The 21,605-nt window shown below is 50.4% G+C and overlaps 3 protein-coding genes across 4 annotated transcripts; 2 read left to right on the top strand and 1 right to left on the bottom strand.

Annotated features, from left to right (window-relative positions):
• The first annotated feature begins 3,558 nt into the window (after positions 1 to 3,558).
• Positions 3,559 to 7,931, top strand: TMEM220 (transmembrane protein 220). 2 transcript variants are annotated; one of them, XM_069032987.1, is made up of 7 exons: positions 3,559 to 3,646; positions 3,751 to 3,780; positions 4,752 to 4,812; positions 5,924 to 6,047; positions 6,903 to 6,962; positions 7,252 to 7,375; positions 7,472 to 7,931. In XM_069032987.1, the coding sequence occupies exons 1-7, from the start codon at positions 3,575 to 3,577 to the stop codon at positions 7,616 to 7,618; spliced, it is 618 nt and encodes a 205-aa protein (XP_068889088.1). In that variant the 5' UTR covers positions 3,559 to 3,574; the 3' UTR covers positions 7,619 to 7,931. The 2 variants fall into 2 exon arrangements, with proteins under 2 accessions (XP_068889088.1, XP_068889089.1); XM_069032988.1 differs by having other exon boundaries at positions 7,252 to 7,563.
• A 646-nt stretch (positions 7,932 to 8,577) lies between these two features.
• Positions 8,578 to 10,646, bottom strand: ADPRM (ADP-ribose/CDP-alcohol diphosphatase, manganese dependent). Its single transcript, XM_069032985.1, has 3 exons — positions 10,094 to 10,646; positions 9,438 to 9,554; positions 8,578 to 9,099 (listed from the first exon to the last, which is right to left on the bottom strand). Exons 1-3 carry the CDS (start codon positions 10,644 to 10,646, stop codon positions 8,813 to 8,815), a joined length of 957 nt encoding a protein of 318 aa, XP_068889086.1. The 3' UTR covers positions 8,578 to 8,812.
• Positions 10,603 to 15,954, top strand: SCO1 (synthesis of cytochrome C oxidase 1). The gene is given in 7 exon segments (XM_069032986.1): positions 10,603 to 10,651; positions 10,654 to 10,868; positions 10,975 to 11,065; positions 11,793 to 11,990; positions 12,856 to 12,948; positions 13,062 to 13,177; positions 14,612 to 15,954. Coding segments are annotated over 7 exon segments (891 nt in total). The 3' UTR covers positions 14,741 to 15,954.
• The last annotated feature ends 5,651 nt before the right edge of the window (positions 15,955 to 21,605 follow it).

Raw genomic sequence — 21,605 nt, 5'->3', positions numbered from 1 at the left:
TGTCCCACGCGTTAGAAGTATGAGGACTCTTTCCCTGCTCTCCGTTGCCCCGGCCACTGTGGAGGTGATAATACAGCCCTGAGCACACACTGGAAGTGCCTCCAGGAACTGCAAACCATCTTCCTTTGTGCAAGTGCAGTGCGGGAGGAGGTTGGGGCAGGAGCTGCCTCCCCAACCTGCCTTGATTTTTTTCTTCTTTCTGTCCCAGTTCAGCTCATATTGATTCCTCTTGCCGCATATTAAGGCAAGATTTTTCTTTCCTCATATGTTTTGAACTTAGGAAAGTATCTTCTTCCATTCTAGAGTCTTCTGAGTCTTCTGGTTTCCCTGCTCCGTTGTGGGGAGGGGAGTAGTCCGGGAGAAAGGCTGAAAAAGCCCCTGAAAAAGCCTTCTGCCCAAACACTGCTCTGCAGGGAACAACTCACATTCTCCTGAGCTCACCTTTGTCAGGAAGCGGGAGAAGAGCTCAGAACTGCTCCCCTCCCTAATCCCACATCTTTTCTTTCTCTTCTCTGTTTTGCTTAAGCCTTCTCTTCTGCATTAAGCCCTGAGTGCAGGTCCAGGGTTGGCACCTCACAGGCTGTGATGCAGAAACCCAGTGCCTAGTGGCAAACACTGGCGTAAGCTGACTTCCACTTCTGCTTTGTGCCACCTACGTGTGGTTTGCTTACAATTAGGTAAAGTCATACTTTCCCCTCACTGCAAGTCTGGGAAGATCAACAGTACCCATTCTGACATGTTTGTGAAACCTTCCCTTAAAGACCTCCAGTGATGGGGATTGTGCCATTCCCTAGCAATCTCTTCTGGCGCACATCCTAACATCACCCAAAAGCCTAACTGCAGGGTTTATTTTTAATTTGAAATCTTTTGTCTCCTGCCCTGTTCACTATGGCCATGGCCTTCTTTAAAATGACCCCTTGAGCACTTGATGATGTGCAACACTGAACCGCAATGTTTCCCTTCCTGTCCTCGCCTCAGCTTTCTCTTCTACACATTACATCAATTCATTTCCTTCAGCCTTTCTTCATGTTTTCTATGCCTCCCAGCATCCTCACTGACCTTCTTTGATGTTTTCTTTGTTCATCTGCATTTTTTGAAGTACAGCATCCCTAACTAGGCATACTACCCCAGCTTGCCTTGCAGGCTACAGCTCACATGCTCCAGGATGGCATTTGCCTTTTCCTTTTTTTTTTTTTTTTTTTTGGGGGGGGGGTGTTTTTGGGTTGGTGGGGATTTTTTGTTGTTGGTTTTTTTTTTGATGGTTTGTTGTTGTTGTTGGTTGGTTTTTGGTTTAGGTTTTTTTTGAAAACTGCATCCATCCAGTTCCCTCACCTGAACCTGTGTTGCTCACTGCTCATAAAAGTAATGCTGGAAGTTGTACTTGTTGAATATTGCCCTGTAGATTGCAGGCCATTTCTCCATCAAGTGCTGAATCCTGTTGTCTTTGCTGTCCTCAACAGCCTGGAGTAATTACCAGGTTTAATAAGGCAGTCATGGGTGTTAATCATCCAGGCTGTTAACTGAAGTAATTAAAAATATCTGGCATCAGATTGGACCCCTGCAAAAATTCCCTGAATATGTCCTTCCATTTTTACAAACACTGATAATTAGCACTTGAGGTACAATGATCTCACCAGTTTTACACTCACCATGCCCTTTTATCTTCTTAAGAAGGGCTCAGGAACGCCAGTGTTGAAAACCTTCCTAAAGTCAACATATGTGACATCTGTTACTTTTCACTTTATGCCTAAAAATTTGTGCCACACCAGGAGATGAGAGTGGTTTGTCAGCATTTTTTCCTGATGTTCCCTTCTCTCTGCAACCAGGACATCATCCACCTCTTATTCTGTACCATTTACATCATGCCCGGATCTTATACTTTCCAACTATGTTACATACATATACATGTATATTCATATAACTCTACACAAGCACAGGTATTGTTTCAGTAGTCACTGGCCATCCCCACAAAGATGTCTGTTGAGTTCATTTAGTCCATGACTGGCGCATCTGGAGCAGTCCATGGTAGCCATGATACACTGTGGCATTGTCATTCAACAACCAATATTACACATGCAATTCAACATTACAGACTGTTCTCACCCAAACATCAAATCCTCTTGAGGTATGTGTCATGTTTTCCTGTCCCTCTGCATTACCCACCTGGTGCACCCGGGTCCTTGAGCAAAAACAATCCCAGGGATGGGTTTGCCTTTGCTTCAGAAATGCGTCCTCTGAAGTTGGTCAATCAGGGAATATGGGGCTGCTCCCATTCTCAGGAAGGTGGGCCCCATCCTTCCCTGCTCCTGGCACCTGACCCACCAGTTAAGGCAACTAAACCAAGAGCCAGCTGTGCAACCATGCATTTATCTCCAGATGTCCCTATTGGAATTGCAGTCAGGGTTCTGGGGCCAGGAACACACCAAAGCCCCCAAACCCTTCACCTGCCCACCCAGAGCCTTTTTATCCCTTTTGATCCAACCTAAACCAATCTGTAACCATTCATGACACAATGATGAGGGCCATTATGGAATGGGTCACTGCAATGGGTGACTAGGCCAGTGTTGTACTAACATCTCTGGTACAGGCCCTTGGGAAACGTCCTGGCTCTCAATATCACAGCTTGGCTGCAGGGCCCATCCCTGCTGCCTCTGTTCTTTACAAGTGGAGTTGCCAAAGTGAAGATAAGCTTGGACTGCTATGGGGTAAGTAGGAGATCCAGAGAGTCATAAGGAGAGAAGATGTTTTGCCTAATATCGAGGAACAAGTAGCTCAAGTTCTACTCGAGGATATTAAAGGTTCTTGGCCTCCCTCTCATGGGAGAAGTCAGTATTGCCTTCTGCCGATAGTCTCCTGTGTCCCTGGAGCGGGTGGTTGGAGGAAGTGCTCGGGATAGTTGGTAAAGCTTTGAAGCGAACAGCCTCGACCTTTTCTTTGCAGTAAACACACAACACTGAAAGACCTTTTTATTTCTAAGGCATGTTACAGCCTGGTTGCTTTGGAATTCCATTTAGCTCAGTTGGCCAGAGCATGGTGCTAACATGAAGGTTGTGGGTTTGATCCCCGTGTGGGCCATTCACTCAAGACTTGGACTCGATAATCCTTATGGGTCCCTTCCAGCTCAGAATATTCTGTGATGCTGTGAATTAGAGCAGCAAAGAACGCCACAGCTGGTAAACCAATCCCTCCTTCCCACCGTACCCTCAGGAGAGGCAGAGAGCCCTTTTGCCTTCCCTTGCTCTTGTGTCACTGAACTTTGATCACTCATAAGATTGCCAAACCTTGGCCTTGGACAATTCCAGGGATGGGGCAGCCACCACAGCTTCTCTGGGCAACCTGTGCCAGGGCCTCGCTTCCCTGGCACTATCGCTGTGCTGAGCGTCCCGTCCCAGCCAGCCCCGCTGGGCTGGGCTGCGCTCGGCATCGGCGCCGGGATCGGGATCGGGGCCGGGATCAGGATCGGGATCGGGGCCGGGATCAGGATCGGGATCGAGGCCGGGATCGGGGCCGGGATCGGGGCCGGGATCGGGATCGGGGCCCGCCCCTCTGTCCCGCCCCCCTGCCCGCCCCGGCCATGGCGGCGCGGCTGTGGCGGCTTTGCAATCTCCTCATGGCTGCCTTCTTCGGGCTGGCGGCCGCCGTGCAGGTGAGGCCGGGGCTTCCCTCCCGTCCCCTCCGCTCCCCTCCTGCGGAGCGCGGCCCCAGCCGGGCCGGCGGCTGTGGGGTCTCAGTGCACGCCTCCCGCTGCAGGTGAACGACCCCGACGCGGGGCTGTGGATGGTGAGTACGGGCCGCCCTTCCCTTGCCCTTCGGCTCCTCCTGCCCCGGAGGTCCCGGTGGCCCCAGCCCCTCTCTGCTTGCGCCCGTCCGATCCGGAGCCGCCAGAGGAAACCTGCTCCCGGCTTCCAGCTGAAGAGCGGGCAGACGCCGGGAAAACGATGTCTCTACTGCAGCGACGGCTGGAATCCGACCGTGCTTCCAGGATCTGCCTTATTTCACCCTAGATCCGCACCTGCCCCTGCAGAGCATCGCTTCCCTGTGCAGAGCGCTCCGAGCTGCTCCCGTTCCTCGTACCCGGCGCTCCCCTGTGCCCGTGGCCCTGTGCTTGCCTTGAGTCACCAGCGGGACCCGCCTTCTGCCGCTCAGCTGGGCCTCGAAGGGAAACGGGGAGCGAACCCCCTCCTGTGCCCGCCCTGCCCCGGCCCCATGAGCAGCCCCGGCCCCATGAGCAGCCCCCGGCCCCGTGCGCCGGGCTGAGAGCTGAGGGCAGACGGGGACAATCTGTGTGTGACAGGAGCTGCTTCCAGGGCAGGAGCTGCTTCCAGGGCAGGGGCTGCCCCTGCGTGCCCTGGGGTGCGTGAGCGCCTCTGACAGCGGCACCAGAGCGGGGCAAAACGCCCCAGCGCAGGTGGAAAGTTTGGGGAGCCCAGGGCCGAGGAGGACTCTGTCCCGTCAGCGCTTTCCCTGGAGGATCGGGATTCAGGGAAGGGGCTCTGCAGTGGTTGGTCAGGTCCGAAACCCAGGAGCGGAGGAACAAGGGCTCGCTCTGGGCTCATGGCCCGGGATTTTGCGTGATGATGGTGAAGATGAGCACTAGCAGTACCAGGGCATGCCGGAGGGCAAGGGACTGGGATCTGCTCTGTGCCTCTGACAAACTGCAGTAAAGGGGGGAAGTGCTGCTGTGGGTGGGTACTTCTGCTTCCTGACCTTGCAAAGTTTTGCTGCCGAGTAGATTTATATGTCATTAACAGGTTCTCTACTTAGTGCCAGCTGCCCTGACACTGCTTGTCAGCATCAACCCATCAGTAACAGGTATGATACTGATGTGCAAAACAGTCTGTGCTCAAATTTTGCCCCCAAAAGGTTGTTGTTTTGCTTTTTTTTTTTTTTAATTAAACCACAGATTAAAATCGGGCTGTGTGGAAACACATCCTACTACCTTCTGAGGGCAAAAAGCTGCAGGATCTGTTTCTGCAAAAGCTGGTCATGCTTTAGTGCTGGTGGCTGGACATGCTGCAGGGGAGGAGATGCTGAAAGCCCAGCTGCTGGGATGGGCCTGCACCCTGATTCCAGCTCAAAGCCCAACTGGAGCAGAAGCCTGGGAGCATGCTCTGAACCTGGCTCTGTGTTGACCTTAGCACATTAATTCAATTTGTTTCATTGTTATAAATCTGTGTTTTTGTTTATCTACCTCATGCAAGAGCAGCTGAGCTTTGCACAGTCCCGTGAAAGTGCTAAAGGTCTTGTTCAGTGCCAGGTATTGCTGCTGCCCCACAGAGCAATGGGAGCAGTAAGAACATTCAAAGGCTGTGTTTCCAAGGGTGTTTGCTGTGGGGGCTAATGGCAGTTCAGAGGATCATTCAGATCAGATTTGTTTCAGGACTTCAGAACATGGTTAAGATTTTTGTATTTTAATTCAATGGAAATAATTTTACATAAGGCCATTTTATATACACAAAGTGACTGTATCTGTTCTGGTGAATACTTACACTGGCTAAACTAAAATCACACTTAAAAGAGAAAACCTTCAGCAGTGCGTGGTATTGTCACAAATTACACCGTTGCAGTCAATAGCATTCCAGCTACCTGAAGCATATAAAGTGGCAGCATTCCTAAATTCAGAACTCATGAGGGTTGGTCGCTTGTGGTTTTGAACATTTCAGGGGAGGTTTGTGTGTGTGTGATAGGTGGCATAACGGCATTTGGCTGGTCAAGAGAATCTGCACGTTAAACTCACAGTTAGGTTTTGCCTTGTGTCAAGATCTGTGGAAAATAAAGATTAGAATAGCACAGCTTTTGTTAAACTGCAGGTTTATGTAAATTCACCAAGGGGTATTTGCCATTCAGGTCTCTGGAAGACACAGATGTTTAGGGTTTACTTTATGCTTCATGATAGTTGCTGACAGTCTGTTTTTTTCCTCAGATAATGATGTTTGGAGGAGCCTCTGTGACCTTCATTCTGTGGTCTGTGTTGTTGGGACCATTGCCTTGGCTTACTCTTTGTTTGCTTATGCCCAAGGAAACATTTTTCACGAAGAGGAAGGCAGGTAAGCAGTGGGTTTTATTTGCCCCTGCCCGAATCCAGCTCACCAGGCCATCTTCTTCTGATGTCACCTTCCAAAACTTTATTTCTGGGCTGTTGCAGTGAATGCTGTTGGTCCAGAGGAATCAGACCAAAGAGGAGGGAGGGACCATAATGCCCCAAACCAGTGACTCCTTGGACACAGGGAAGTCAACAGTCATTGCTTCCCTGATTGTGGCAGTTAGATTTACTTGGTCTGGCTTTCAGAGACCAGGGCACAAGCACAGTGAAACAGCTCTGTGCTCTTTTCCTGGAGCTGTAGGAGTGGTAGTTAATGTTTTGACAATTCCTGAGGCAATACCAAATGCATGTTTATCTGGCATGGGCTGCTGAGTCCTTGAAACTGCTAGGGATTGAGAAGGAGGGAGAACTTCTCACCTGGACATTCAGGAGTTGCCTAAAAAGTAGGTGCTTGCAAAGTACTGGCAGCTACTTCTGCACCTCATGACAAAACTGGGATGCTGCCTTGCTCTATGTTAATGAGAGAAATGTGCCTGCTTTGCCTATGTTAATGAGAGAAATGTGCTACGGAATGTAAGTCCAGCAGTAGAACAAAAAGTGGAGGCAGGAATTTCCACAGCTGTTTAGCTGTCATGTCTGTTTGAAGATTTGTGGTGGGAAGCAAAGTTAATTCTTGTAAATACCTTTGTAATTATAATCCTAGTAAAATATACTGAACTTCTCCAAAGGAGAAGAAGATGACTGAAGCAGTTCTTCTTCTCCTTTAGAGAAGAACTGCTGTGGAGGCAAAATTTGTATTGCCTGAATGTAGACATCTGTTTGTATTATTTTCTGATCTGTTTTCTGGTTGGCTTTTTAGAGAATTGTTTGGTCTGGTGATTATTACAGTATGGATGAGTCTTTGTCGCAGTTCAGCAAAGTAAGTTTTCTCTTTTTTATAATCCATTCTCATGTTCACATTTAGTAACTAGCTCCTTGAAAACACATGGCTGATTTTGGTCAAGCATTGGCACAGGCTCCCCAGGGAGGTGATGGAGTCACCATTCCTGGAAGTGTTCAAAAAAATAACTGGATGTGGCACTGCACAATGGGGTTTAGTGGGCATGGTGCTATACAGTCCAAGGTTGGACTTGAAGATCCTGGAGGTCTTTTTCAACCTTAAAGATTCAGTGATTTGAAGTAACTCTGTTGCATTTCTTCCATTCTAGGAGTCCCCTGGGAGGAGTTCACTTGGTTGCTGCAGTCGTTGTTGCCCTCTTCCCCTTTGTTTCATGGCTGTACATTTATGTGAACAAAGACATGCGAGAGTCTTGGCCAACACACTGCAAAACGGTGATTTAATTGGGTGGGAGAAAGGCTACAGTAACTATGCTGTCCTTACTTGCCTTTCTTTTGGTGCTTAATGAAAGGTTAGTGTCAGTTTGACAGGACCAAAGAACACCTGGCTGCTGCTTCCTGCAGTGCTGCTTGAGATTTGGTAAGATGTTGAGGAACACTGTCAAATCTGAGTGGGGAATTTTTCTATGGAAACCGCTGTTCAGCTGGCTGCTGCTTACGTTTTCCAAGCACCATTGATCCAATGTGTGTTCTAATGGTATATTCAAGAGATCATCACATCCCTGGATCACTCTCCAATCACCTCATACTTTGGGAAATCTACCATTCTGTAACATAAGGGAGAAGTAAGCAAATACTATTTTAATAAATTACTATTTACAACCATGGAACTTTCAAATATGTGCCTGGATAATCCATTTCAGACGTACTGGAAAATTGAGCAGTCTGTATTTCTGTCCTAAGTAGAATATAGCTGAAAAAATAATTTTTGCTATTTTTAACTGAAAATCACTGGTTTTACTGAGTAATAAACACTATATTTTAAAGAAAACTCAGTGAAGGCCTCTGTATCTTTTATTTTCTGGGAGATGCATATTCAAGCCTGTCACCAGCAGATGCGGGCACTGTCACAACTCTGCCACTCACCTAATTTTTCTTGGAAAGCAGGACCCACGCAGCAGCAAGCATGTCCCCACTATTCATCCTGGGGAAGGAAGCACAGGTGGATACACTGGACTCAGGAGCTGGCTGGGCCAGAGCCAGGACAGCTCCAGGTGTAGCACACAACTCCCTTTCTTTAGATCGGTGTCAGGGCTCGCTCTCTCGGCACTGCTGCAGGTGATCCCAGCTGTGCACACACAGCACAGCCCAGCCCAAGTATCTGCAGCATTCTGTGGTGCAGCACAGATGGTCTCCACTCTCCTTAGCTTTTTCTGAGGATTACTTCAGTCTTTTAAAGCAATGTTGGAAGACTGAATTAGGCTACACAGTGGATATATTCTGCCAGACATGAGACCTTACTGTGATGTTCACAGAAAAGAAATAATAAATTGAGATGTGGCTGGGCAGGTACAACTCTGCATGCTTTAATGCTCGCTGAGAGAATAGCAGTGGGCTTTTTTTGAACAGTATTCGTTATATGGTTTGCATCTTTTCACAGTAACAATCCAGTCTGGATTGGGTGTTTCACATCAACATTCTGTACTCAAATATATTTTATTTCAGTTACTGGCCTTCTCTGTTCTCCAGAAAGAAATCAGGTGTTTTCTTACAGAAACATGATTTCTAAAATTCTGTATCCAAGAGGAAAATGTCTGAGCTAAAGCAATTAAGTATCAGCCATGCACAGCTTTCTAAAAGCAAACAGCTGAATCTCCTATGCTTTTGTCCGAGTCCTTCCTGAAGAAGAGCAGCTTGTATTTGCCTGGCATTTCAGAAGTGCATAACTCTGTCGGGAATCCTGCCCCTTCCCTTTAGTATCATTTTATCTTCATAGACGTAAATAGTTCCAAAAGCGTTGCTTTCTGGTGGCGTTTCGACCACCCCCTCCAGGGTGAGGTGATGCACTCCGTGAGAGTCCAGGCAGTAGGCGCCGTCGTGCAGGTGCCCTGCGAGGACGCAAACCACGCACCGGTGCGAGTGTATCACTGACAGGGCAGCCTCGTAATTCCAGGCCAGGCAAACCCCGTTTGAAGCATACGGATGAATGGGCACATGACCTGCAGTCCAGAGGGAAAGAAATAAGAGAGAAACTGTAACAAATTCGCCTCATTGCTAGGGAAGTTCAGCCATCCAGCTGCGTACAGAAAGCTCACCCCAGAGTGAGGCGTGGTTGCTGTTCTGCTCTTTCACAGGTTCCATCTCACCAGAGCCACAAGAGCTGCTACATGTTTTCTGCAGCTAACATACACAGGCTAGCTAACTTTTTTTCCCACATATTTCCATAGGAGTATATACCCCCCATCAAATACAGGGGTTGGAACTAGATTAGTTTTCAGGGCCCTTCCAGCACAAACCATTCTGATTCTCTAATACTCTCCCCCCCATATCCACCTACCCATAACTATAACTTTTTCTTGGTTTTCATCAGAGAACTTGAGGACTTCATTGAACCAGTCCAGCTGGGCTTGGCTAAATCCTCCATTAAACGCTACAAAGTAAGGTTCTTTGAGCCCTGCAACCAAGAAGAAGAAGGTTAGGCACAAATGCATACACCTCCCATGGCTCCTCTATTTGCCTTACGTAAATCTGCTGATGGTTGGTTTACTCTCAGAACCTTTGGGGTTTTTTTTTGCATTTCTCGGATCAAAACTCCAGTCTCCTTGCGCAAAGGAGAAGATTATCCGTTAGTGTTTTCGGGAGTTTTGGTCACACTACACAAACATGGTTTCCACTGCTGGGTGTCCCCCGCCGCATGGGACAGGGCGGGCACAACTCGGTGCTCTGCAACAGCCGCTTCAGCAGCAGCTGCGTGGTGTTCCGATACTGCGGGGCACAGAGCGCAGCACAGACCCAGCCCAGAGGCACCGGGGCAGCACCAGCGGTACGGGGGAGCATCTCCTGTGCCCGCCTAGAGCCGCACGGACGGCAGGGAGGCGGCGGAGGCCGGAAGCAATGGGGCACATGCTTGAGCCCTTGGCATCCCGCTGTCAGCACCGGGAGCTCCGGGCAGCGAGGGCTCGGCCGCCCGCGCCCCTGCCAAGCCGGAGGTACCTGCGGGGCTGTTGAGGTCATCATTGGGGTTCTTCTCCCGCAGCACCCGCACGGACTCCTGGTAGCGGGGGCTGCCGGGCTCCGTGCCCAGGGTGCTCACGTCGTAGGTGTCGAGCACGACGAGGCGGAGCCGCGGGGCCGGGCTCCAGTGATAGGCGTGGCACTCCCTGTCCGGGGGCCCGTCCGAGCCCCCCGCGGGGCGGCTGTACAGCCCGGACTGCACCAGCCGGGCCCGGCTGAAGTTGTAGAGCTCGTGGTTGCCCCACGCGTGGTGCACCGGCACCGACAGCTCCCCCAGGACCGCCAGCACCTGCTGCAAGGCGCTCTCGGCCTCGCCGCGCCGGACGTTCTGCCCGTCGATGCTATCGCCCAGCTGCAGCACAAAGTCTATCGGCGGGCTCTCGTCTGCCCACGCCCGCACCGCCTCCCGCAGCAAGCGCAGGCTGTGCCGGTAGTAGCGCCGCCGGCAGCCACCGAAGTCGTGCCCGTCCTCCGCGTCCGCGAACTGGATGTCGGCGACAACCCCGAAGGCGACGCGCGGCGCCGCCTCCATGGCGGCCTCGGGCGGGGCGGAAGGGGCGGCGCGGGCAGCGGGAACATGGCGGGGGCGGCGGGGCTGTGGCGGCTCCGGGCGGCCGCGGTGCGGGCCCGCGCGGGGCTGTGGCCGCTGCCGGGCCCGGCCGTGCGGGGCTGGGCGGTGCTGCCCGCGGCCCGCAGCCGCCCGGTGTCGCAGCTGCCGCCGGGCCGCGGGCCGCGGGCGGGCGCCCAGAAGCGGGTGAGTGAGGGACGGAGGGACGGAGGGCGGCGGGGCCGGGCCGGGCCGGGCCGGGCCGGGCCGCCCCTGCGCCCTGAGCGGTCACCAAAGCCCTTGTCCCCCGCAGCTCGTGTCGTGGCGGTCGCTGGCGGCCACCGTGGTGCTGGGCGGGGGGCTGCTGGCCGGCATGAAGGTGGTGAAGCGGCGCAAGGAGGAGGGTGAGTGCGGGGCGAGGGAGGAGCGGCGGGGGTGTCGCGTTTCGTGTTGAGAAGAAGCATTTTTCGTCTTCAGATGATGCGGGTTTTGCATTCAGATGTATTTTACCTGCTTGGGCACCGTCGCTGTATCACGGCTTTGCACAGGGCCGCCTCGTACCCGCGTTTACGGAAGTGCCGCAGAAAATTTTCGGAAATTAAAAGCAATTCGAGCTTCAGCGTTTTCAAGTTCCTGGGTCGGAATAGTTGTGTTTGGCTGCACGCTGTGCAGCGCAGAGACGGAGCTGGGTGTTGTGGGCTCGCTGGGTTCCTGCCGTGCAGCACGTGAGCGTTGCCCTCTCCTGCAGGAGCTGCCACATATTTCCTTGTCATGGATTTACTGTTGAAAACAGAGATATTGCAGCTTTTAGGGTATGTTCTGTTTTCATCGGGTGCTGGTCTCTGTGTTTCACACCAGCCTAGATATCTGTCTTTATTTTTCCCTTTCTTTCTAAACAAAAATGCAGTCGGATAACAACGAAAGATAATGTCATATTTCAAAGGAATATTTGATTTTGTCCAAAAGGAATGCTTTCTGGAAGGTGTGTGCACGTTGGGTTTGCGTGTGACAGGTGTTGGTGGATCTTGACATGACCCTGAGCCGTGTCTGACTCGCCTGCTCCCAAGGCTTGCCTGGGAAGCGTTGTGCACTGTGGCATGGGTGTGTTTGATTCCCACTTGTGTTTTGTAGAACTGGAGAAGGAACGAAACCGAGGCATTGGGAAGCCGCTGCTGGGAGGGCCCTTCTCGCTCGTCAGCCATGAGGGACAGCCCAGGACCAGCAAGGACTACATTGGCCAGTGGGTGCTGATCTACTTTGGCTTCACTCACTGCCCTGACATCTGTCCTGATGAACTGGAGAAAATGATTGCAGTGGTAGACGAAATTGGTAGGGGAATTCAGTTGTCCTAGGGGTCCATAAACAGGGTTTTTGGGAGGTTCAGGTTTGTTCTGATAAAATACCACAAATGGTAATGCTTTTTTCAAAATCCTGCTGGCTATTATTCAGTATTTGAATTAATTGCTAAGTGGTACATAGATCAATCTACCTGTCGCTAGGGTCTGGCATGACAGCACTGATCTTTCCATAGCAGGGGACTTGGGAATAAAAAGATGGTGGCAGGTTATAGGAAATTTATTGCATTGTATTTTTGCCAAGAAGTGACTGTGAGGTATGTTAGTATTTTTTTCCCTCTGTTTTGTTCATCTCTGTGAGATTCTCTCCTGAAGCAGAGTGGCTGTGCTGTGGAATGGAGGGAGGGAAAAGGCTCTGTGTTAGGGGTGCTTTCTTAGCCTGCAGGCCCTGAACAATTACTGAGCAGGGGTAATAGTAACCCAGCGTGGGGGAAATCAGACCAAAATGAAGGCTTTGGCTGGAACATGAAGGAAGGAGCCTGGATTGTGTCTTCACATTTCCTCCTGCTCCTCCATCCTGGCGTGCTTTCCTTGTGTCAGCCAGTGTTCCAACACATGCATCACACCACAGCATCTTCTGCAGCAGAGCCAGTCTTTCATCCCTCCTGAGCAGGGCAGGGGCTCTGGCTGGGGGGCTGGAAACTCCCAGCACAGACACAGAGCATCACATCTCATGGCATTTGCTTCATGAGTTACATAAATAAAGCTGCACAAAATGGTCTCTTTTTAGTCACTTGGGGTGGGCTTGGATTGATGTTACATGGCTATGAGCTTGTTTGAAGAGAAATGAGAGATGATTTCTGGTTTTCTAAAATAAATAATAATTGTTAATGTCACAGATCGAATTCCATCTTTGCCTAATCTGACCCCACTCTTCATCACCATCGATCCTGAGAGGGACAACCAAGAAGCCATTGCCAGATATGTTAAAGGTATTCCTGCTTTCTTTCTCTGTGTCTCCTAGCATGTAATACAGAGCACTGAAAAGGAGCTTCTTGAAGGGATTCTTTTTACTAAAATGTGTAAATATCTTCTTTCTATGTAGAATTCTCTCCGAAGCTGATCGGGTTGACTGGTACCAAGGCACAGATTGACCAAGTGGCTAAAGCGTACCGTGTGTACTACAGCGAAGGCCCCAAGGATGAGGACAATGATTACATAGTAAGTAAAAGGAGCCTTTGCTTACTGAAGGACTGTGGATAAGAGCAGCATAAACATTTTAAAACCAGCTGTTGGATCTTTACTGAAGTCCCATGTGCACTGGTATGTTAAGCTGTCAGAACCTCGATGCCATCTTACAAGCTCAGAACCTCACCAAAGTGTGTTCTAAACAATCCCAGAAATGCAGACAGTAGCACAGGAGCTAGCAAGCCTGGCAATAGTCGAACTTTCTGATCTGTAACATTTGACTGGCTCTTTCCTATGTGCTCCAAAGTGAAAATGGAACTGGGAAATTAAGGCAGTAGGAAGAGAGAGAAATGAGAATTAAAAGTGAGTAACAATTCATTGTCTGCCAAACTGACACCAAGGAGTGGGGTCTTCCTGGCAAGAGACTTGGATATCTGCCTGCAGGTACTGTGGGAATCTTCTTTTTGTGTCAAACAACCTGCAGGAGAGAGCATGTTAATTAATGCAAATTAAGTGGGAATAAAATACGTAGAGTAATAGTGTGAAGGAGGAAAATGAGGTTTAAGTGAGGCTGAACTTGGTAGTCATAATCTTACTCTCTGGAAGTGATTGGACCAAGTGCTTGTAGAGCTCTGAGCTGCTGCTGGGGCCTTCCTGCCTTGCCACATTCTGAGCAGGCTGCAAAAGTAAAGCAGGTACAAGTGGTAGGGTGAGTGAGGATACAGGTGATCTGATGTCCTTTTTTTTCCTTTACAAGAACTGAGGGCATCAGAGGAAATGAAAAACAGTTCAAAAGTAAAATATCTGAATTAAAACCACCAATTAAAATTTTGAGAACCATTATTTCAATGAAGGAAATGCCATTAAGTTTAATGCATCCTTTTAACTTGTGGTCCTGGAAATGTCTCTGTGATGTCTCATTTCAAATGCAGCTGAACTCAGAGCACGGCTGTATTTCAGTCCTGAGCAGTCGTGGCTTCCATCGCCGAACTTTGTGTCTTTGCTGAGAAAGGTGTTGTCATGGTTAGGTGCAGACAGGATTTGCAGCGGCATTTAAAGAAATGTGCAGTGGAGTTAAGTTTGATCTAAATCCAGTTGGAATTCCGGGATGTGCATGGGTGAGGCTGCTTCAGTGCGCCGGTAGGGGGCGCCCCCGTCCCGTATGTCCCTGTATCCCACTGCTGGTCCCATTCCCGCATTTCCCTGTATCCCCCTGCTGGTCCCATTCCCGCATTTCCCTGTGTCCCACTGCTGGTCCCGTTCCTGATCCCGCATTTCTCTGTATCCCACTGCTGGCCCCATTCCCGATCCCGCATTTCCCTGTATCCCACTGCTGGTCCCATTCCCAATCCCGCATTTCCCTGTATCCCACTGCTGGTGCCATTCCCTGTTGTGCATTTCCCTTCTGAGCTGGTGTTCTGTGATTTTGTGGTCTCTCTTACCCAGCCATGCTGTGCTCTCCTGCAGGTGGATCACACAATAATTATGTACCTCCTCGGCCCTGATGGTGACTTTGTGGACTACTATGGCCAGAATAAGAGGAGCACTGAGATTTCAGCTTCTATTGCTGCACACATGAGAAAATACAGATCCTAAAATGCAAGGTCTTCAAAGATTGCTGTGAACATCACCTGTGGGTTTGGCTGTGATTGGACATTGGAGTTAAAGCAGAAGCACTCAACATCCTGTCATGCAGGCCTCCTTTCTTCCAAATAAGAAAGGCAACCATGTTTCTGCAAATTCCCATCACCAAAAATCTCTACAGAGCCTTCCCCATGGATATTATTTCCAACGAGATCTTGGGTACAGAATGAAATTTGGGACTTCTCTGAAACGTTGTTGGGAGCAAAGAATGGAAAGCGCTTTTCACTTGGGAAGAACGTGTGTGTTGCTGGTAAAAAAATGGCTGGTCTGGCAAGACATGAGCAAGGACAACAGTCACGGCAGGAGAATGACTTGATGCAAAGCCGTGGGGCCATGGCGTTCTCAGAGGAGCTCTGTCCTCTGGTGTCTCTGCACTGTTTTGCCTTCTGGGAGAGGCAGTTGCACTATTATAGGCAGGGGAGCTTTAAGAGTGCTTCATTATCCAGGTTAAGAAGGTGAAGAGCACTGAAAGCACCGGCAGCTTCCATGCATGGGACCAGCCCTGTGGAGCCTGATCATTTCAACTGAATGCAGAAATGAAATGTATTTTCCTGGTGATTTTTTTCGAGGTGAACACCATTCACTTATCAGAAAAAGAGAATTGGGTTGCAAATAGGTTTTTCTTCTGGTGTAAGTGATGGTGTGTGTAGTTGCTCTGCTTGTGCTGTGCTGAGCAGGGAAGTGGGGAGGGTGGAGGGGGGCTGTGTCCGTGCACAGGGCTGGCAGTCAGATACATTTTATGCAGTGCAGCATTTGAAAATAAAGATTGATTTCTGTAGGCAATATATATTTTTACTTCCTTAGTCAGGTTTGACTAGAATACCATCAGAACTTTTTATACTGGTCAAGCTTCATATTCTTGCTCTCCTTTCCTTTTTTTTTTTAGAAAGCAGTATTTATTTATAGTCATGCACATCAGGAGCTGAATGTGCTGTTTTAATTGAACCTTAGAGAATGGCCCACAGCAGACAAACCAGAGCAGTTCTTGGTGTGAGTTCCAGAGAGTCTCAGACTGAACACAAGTGTTCCTGCAGGTACCACTGGTGTTCTCTTGAGTATGGGGGTTGGAAGAGAACGTTCCCATCCGAGGGAAGGTGCAAAGCCTATGGAAAATTTCTGTCTTTCCAAAATTGTGAAAAACGGTAAACTCCACCTGTTTCAGAGCAGTGACATCTCATGCATTTTGACATATATTGGGTACTTGCTCTCTTTCATGGGTTTCTGTTGCAACAGGTTTCACCTTCAGGTCTGTATTTGATCCCTTGTGATTTGTTTGTGGTTGTGGAGTCTTCAGGGCCAAGTCTCTGCCCCATCTCTTACTGACCTGTGGCTGTGCTCTGCACAGCAGCCTTTGTCTGCCTTTCTCAAGGTCTCTGCTGTCACATTGGGCCTGTATTTTAAATATTGCAGTACTGTGTTAGGGCCAAATACCTTTTCTGCACAGAGGACAGTCTGGAAAACCACAACTGCACGAAGCAATGATAAGTAAAAATAAATTAGTCGGAAGCACCTGCTCAGAAGAAAGAATTGGTGTTAGAGCTGAGCCAAGTTAAAGCAGAATTTGGACAAGGCAAACCTCTGTCCCGAGGCTTTGCAAAATCAGCCCATGAGTCACCTGTTACACTGATTTCTCTAAAGCTCATTTGCAGCTGACTCGTACTGCAGAGACAAATACAGGATTCCTGTCTTCTCCCAAATGTTTTGGCAGCAGTGTCATGTCCTTTATCTTGTTCTTCTGTGCTCTAAAAGGCAGAACCAGCTGACCCAGGAAGCTTATGGTAGACTGGGGGGAGTGTGGCAAAGGCCCAGAGAGATTTTTGGATGGAGGGATATGTCCCTTGCCTCATGGCAGTGGGAGCAACTGATGTCATGCTTTTTTCAGCCTCTCAAATTGACCATGCCCATCATTTTTCCCTTGGCATTTCCAGGAGGGAGACTTTCTTTGCAAGTGAGGGGGTTTATTTTTGTTATTGTAGTTGTCTATGGGGTTTTGTTGTTCTTTGGCATTTGTTTTTTTCTTTCTTTGGAGTTTTGTTTGTTTATTAAAACAAAAATGTTGTTTAGGCAACTGTTGGGATTTCCCTGCCCTGTTCAGTGACAACAGGGAACACAGATGTGTTCCCTGTGTGTTTAGGAGGCCCAAGGGTTGTGTTAAGTGCTCACTGGGAGGAGGCAGAGCTGGTCAAGGAGGGGAAGGGAATGTGCTGGGGGTGCTTGGAGATGCTTTGTCAGTGCATATTCAGTATTTTCCCAGTCCAGTATTAGAAACGAAGCAAACTCCCTCTGTACTCATTGTACCCAAATTCCCTGTACCCCAGTGCCCAGCCCACAAGGAGGGAGCTCAGCTCTGGCAGGGGAAGGTTTGTGACAGGGCTTCTCTCTCAGGGCTGTGCTGGGTGCTGGTGTGGGGCCGAGCGGGGCCAGGCTGCCCAAGTGGGTCTCCCCTCTGGAAGCTTTACCAGATGACAGGTTTCATTTGGGAACAAGATTTGTTGGGAGCCTGGTGCTGTGCAAGGTGAACCTGTGTTCCCCAAGGCCAGTGGGGACCCCTGGGTACCCCACAGACAGGGAGGATAGGGCACAGTCCTGGCAGGGGCCAGTCCACAGAGCTCTGCTGTGTGTGCCCACAGCATACCCAGGCCCAGCCTCCTTGTACTGGAAAATACCAGTGGAGAGCAGCATCTCCTCTGAGTGGCTGGCATCCATAACCCTGACTGAAGAGCTGCTGCCATCCCAGGCTGGGGACTAGTGACAAGATGTCTGAGGAATGAGGATTGGCCCCTTTTGTCTACCCGAGGAAGGCAACACATTCCTCATGTGCTGCCTGCATAGCCCATGGAGGAGCTTAATTAATGAGTGATACTTAAGCCACACGGGTGAAGCTTGGCTGTTTTAGGAGTGTTCTCAGCACCAGCATGGGCAGAATCAGGGCCTGAAGAGGTGCAGAGGCTGTGGCCTTAAACAACTACAAAAGCTCCATGTTGCCTTTTCAGTCCAGATCCTGGAATGATGCAGATAAGAGGGACCCTCAGGAGGTCTGTAGTCCAACCTCCTGCTCAAAGCAGGGGCAACTACAGGGTTAGACCAGGTTGCTCAAAATTTTAAAACAGCTAGGGCACAAAAACCTCCAAGGGTGGAGACTACAACCTCTCTAGATGTGTAAAAACAATGTTTCCAACTAAAGCAAATATTTTTCTTTATATCCAGTTTGAAGTTACCATTTCAACCAGCATTTTAACTTCACCAGGATGAAGAGCCTGATTTCATCCTTGACAACCTCCTCAGGCTGCTATTAGGTCCTCCTGAAGCCTTTTCCTTCCCAGGCTGGGCAAGCTGTGTTCCCTCATCCACTCCTTGTGTTGTACATGATGACCAGCTCGAGGGCCCTCACCATCTTGACCTCAGATTCTCCTCAAACTGTGCCTCTTCTCTAGGGCACGGAAGTGTTGTGGCAGGTGGTTTTGGGAGCTGAGCTTGGGCAGCACCCACTGATCTCTGCACAGCCACGGGTCCTGTCACTTTGTCACAGCAGGCAGTCGGGATGGGCAGGTGGGATTTGCTCCCTGAGGAATGCACAGGGGCTGTTCTGTGTTCTGTGCTCTGGGGCAGGGGCCCTGCCTGGCCCATACGTGTTCACACCGTGTTTGCTGTGGGCCCATGGTGGAGCTGAATGATGGTGCTGTCTGTCCCCAGCCAGAGCAGCCTGCTGGGCCTGGAAGGGACTGCTGGACCATTTCAGGGCTGGTATTTCCCACTGTGCTGCATTTACCTGCCACCTCCAAACAAACTCCCATTCCTGGTGGTGCCAGCTGAGCCCCTGTGCTTCCAAGGGTTGGTAAATTGAGGATCTTGCTGGCCTGGGCCTGCAGGTGCTTCTCAGTTGCTGGCCCAGCTGTCAGCAGACATGCTCAGCTCGGTGCAGATTTGTACCAGCACCTTCTTTGAGACAAAAACAACCTCAGGAGCACTTTGAAGCCATGCCAAAGCACAAATCAGCCAGCTTGGCTCAGAGGCCAGCTGCAGGGACAGTGAAGAGGGCAGGGAAGAGGCTGCAGTGTTCAGGAAAGCTCTGCTCTGCCGGTTGCAGTGGCTCCAGGATTGGAAGTTGCCTTTGTGTCTCAGGTCCCTGTTCCTGGATATCTAGGGTACAAAAAGGTGGCAAAGGGGATTGCTGCAGGCACAGCAGACTTAAGTACAGGTCAGAGCAGGTTGTGCAGAGGGCACCAAAACACCTAATATTGAGGCCAAGGCATGGGACAGAGTTGGAGACAACAGTGGGGTGCTGGAAGATGGCAGGGTGCACCTGGGCTGACACCTGGCCATGTGGCTGTCGCTCTGCTCATGTCTGCTCTGCTCTGGCTTCCACACCCTGTATCCCTCCAGGCTCTTCCCAGCCCTGTTGCTTTTCCCAGACCTCCTCCCCTGGGGTGAGCAGTGTAGTGCTGCTGACACAGGGCTTCAGCTGTGACACACTCACGGCTCAAGCTCCTTAGTGCTGATAAAAGCAGCCCCAGCCAGCCCTGCTTGGTGATGTTCTGGCAATGGCAGACTGAGCATCACTGTTGGCCAGCCCTGCACAGTGCTGCAGGCTGTGGGGCAGTGAAGCTGCTGTCATGGGAGCCCTTCAGAAACTGCAGATGGTGGCACTGAGCTTCAGTGATGAAGTGACCTGTCTGAAACTCAGCATCCTCCTCCCACCACCCAGAGCCACTTCATCCTTGTTCACAGCCTGAGGAAGAAAGCAAGTCTTCCTCATCCCCAGCTTGGGTCAAGGTCATGTGTGGTTGGAGATACTGTTGCTCTTTCTCCCCTTCTCCAGTGTCTTTGAAGATATCTAAATTTTCTGAGCCTTTTCTCACTTGATCAGACTTGCATGGACCCAGCACTGACCCGGCATTCCGAAGGTGTGCTCCCATCAGCCCACAGCCAGCATTGGGGATGAATAAAGGCTCTCACATGGTCTTCAGTGAACTGCAGGGTGGAGCTGTAGGCTGAGCATTGAGTTGGGCTCTTCACCACCTCTCTGCAAATCAGGATGTGTTTTCACTCAGGTAAAGCAAGCAATGCATGGACTGCTGAGGAGTCAAACAGAGCTGGGAACCGCCTGTCCTGATGCACTGAGGTTGCTGGTAGCAACCAAGGCTTTCCAGCCCCTCCTGCTGAAGCAGTGTACTCATCTGGAGCATCCAGAGCTGTGGCTGTGTGCTGGGGCTGCTCAAGAGCTCCCCAGCCTTGGGGTAGCAAGTCTATACTCAGTGAAGCAGGTGTGCTGGTCTGTGCTGCAGGGGGAATGGCCACAATCCTTACTTTAGACATGAAAAGACAAGCAGCTCAGTTTTACTGGACTGCTCTTAGGTTTGGTGGCCTAAAAGGAAGGGCAAAAAACTGGCTATTTGCCTCCAGAGGAGAATTTTAAAGTTTGGTTTGGTTCAAGTGGAAACAGGTGTTTTTTAAAGGAAGCTGTGCTGGTGGTGGAGTGTCTAGCCCCTGACTTCTAGCAGCTCTGCATCAGTTGTACATGTTGCTGGGAGTGTGAAGATTTGTGCTGGGGAGACCTGGGCAGGAATGATTGCACCTGTCTCTGTGCAAGAGCCAGCTCATTCCATGTTTAAAGCTGTGTATTACTAGTTTAATAAAGCAGGTTCCTTCAGCGTGCCAGGGAACTTACTCAGCTGCAGCTTACAAAACCTCCTTGTTCTCCCAAAGTTCTTTGTGCAAAAATAGATAGACACCAACCAGTAAATCCACCTTTAATTTGCAGGGGTACATTGAGCTATGAGTGTGCCCTTTTCTGAATGAAGGGCAGCAATAAAAGCTCCCTGGCAGCACCAGGGTGGGATGAGAGAGCCTTGCAAGGCAATGTGGCTCGTGGTGACAGCACCCTCGTGACCTTCACCTCAGGACAGCTCTGTGTCTGCAGTGATGTTGGTAGCACAGAGCAACAGATGTACCTGCAGCTGCCGTGGGTCATTGCTCAGTGCCAACTTGTTTTCCTGCACTCTGCTCCCACCTGGGCACCTGAACCAGCAAGAGAACACCGGGAGAGTGGCTCTTGCTGCCTGAGGGTTCTCTTTGTTCTGCTTCCACAGCTGGGTGTGGGGACTTTGCCAGCAGTGTGGCCAAGAGGGCAATGACAGCTGGGTCTGTACCAGCCATGGTGTGGCCAGCAGGACCGGGAGGGTGACCATCCCCCTGTGCTGGGCACTGCTGAGGCACTTTGAATGCTCAGTCCAGTTCTGGGCCCCTCATGACAAGAAGGACATTGAGGGGCTGGAGTGTGTCCAGGGAAGGGGACGGAGCTGGGGGAGGGTCTGGAGCACTACTAGTGGCTGAGAGAGCTGGGAAAGGGGCTCAGCCTGGAGAAAAGGAGGCTCAGGGGGGACCTTGTGGCTCTCCAGAACTCCTGACATGAGGATGCAGCTGGTGGGGCTCTGCTCCCAGGGAACAGGGACTGGATAAGACAAAAGAGTCTAAAGCTGTTCAGGTTGGACATCAAGAGGAAATTCTTGATTGGGGAGGGTGGTCAAACACTGGAACAGACTGCCCAGAGAGGTGGTGGAGTCCCCGACCCTGGAGGTGTCCAAGGAAGGCCTGAACATGGGACTCGGTGCTCTGGGTGACAAGGTGGGGATGGGACACAGCTTGGACTTTATCTTGGAGGTCTTTTCCAACCCCAATGATTGTGTGGGTGAGGTCCAACCCTCTTGCCTTGAGCATGCCTGGGAGCAGGAAATGTCCTGTCTGAATTACAGTGGCAGTTTGGTGTCAGGACAAAGCCCCAAACTGCTCACTGGTCTGGTGTGCCTCAGCTTTTTGC

The sequence above is a fragment of the Aphelocoma coerulescens genome, chromosome 18 (assembly GCF_041296385.1).
Source record: "Aphelocoma coerulescens isolate FSJ_1873_10779 chromosome 18, UR_Acoe_1.0, whole genome shotgun sequence".
In the NCBI taxonomy this organism is placed as follows: Eukaryota; Metazoa; Chordata; class Aves; order Passeriformes; family Corvidae; genus Aphelocoma; species Aphelocoma coerulescens.
The sequence above is the reverse complement of the archived record's forward strand: the minus strand, read 5'-3'. Positions and strand labels throughout refer to the sequence as shown.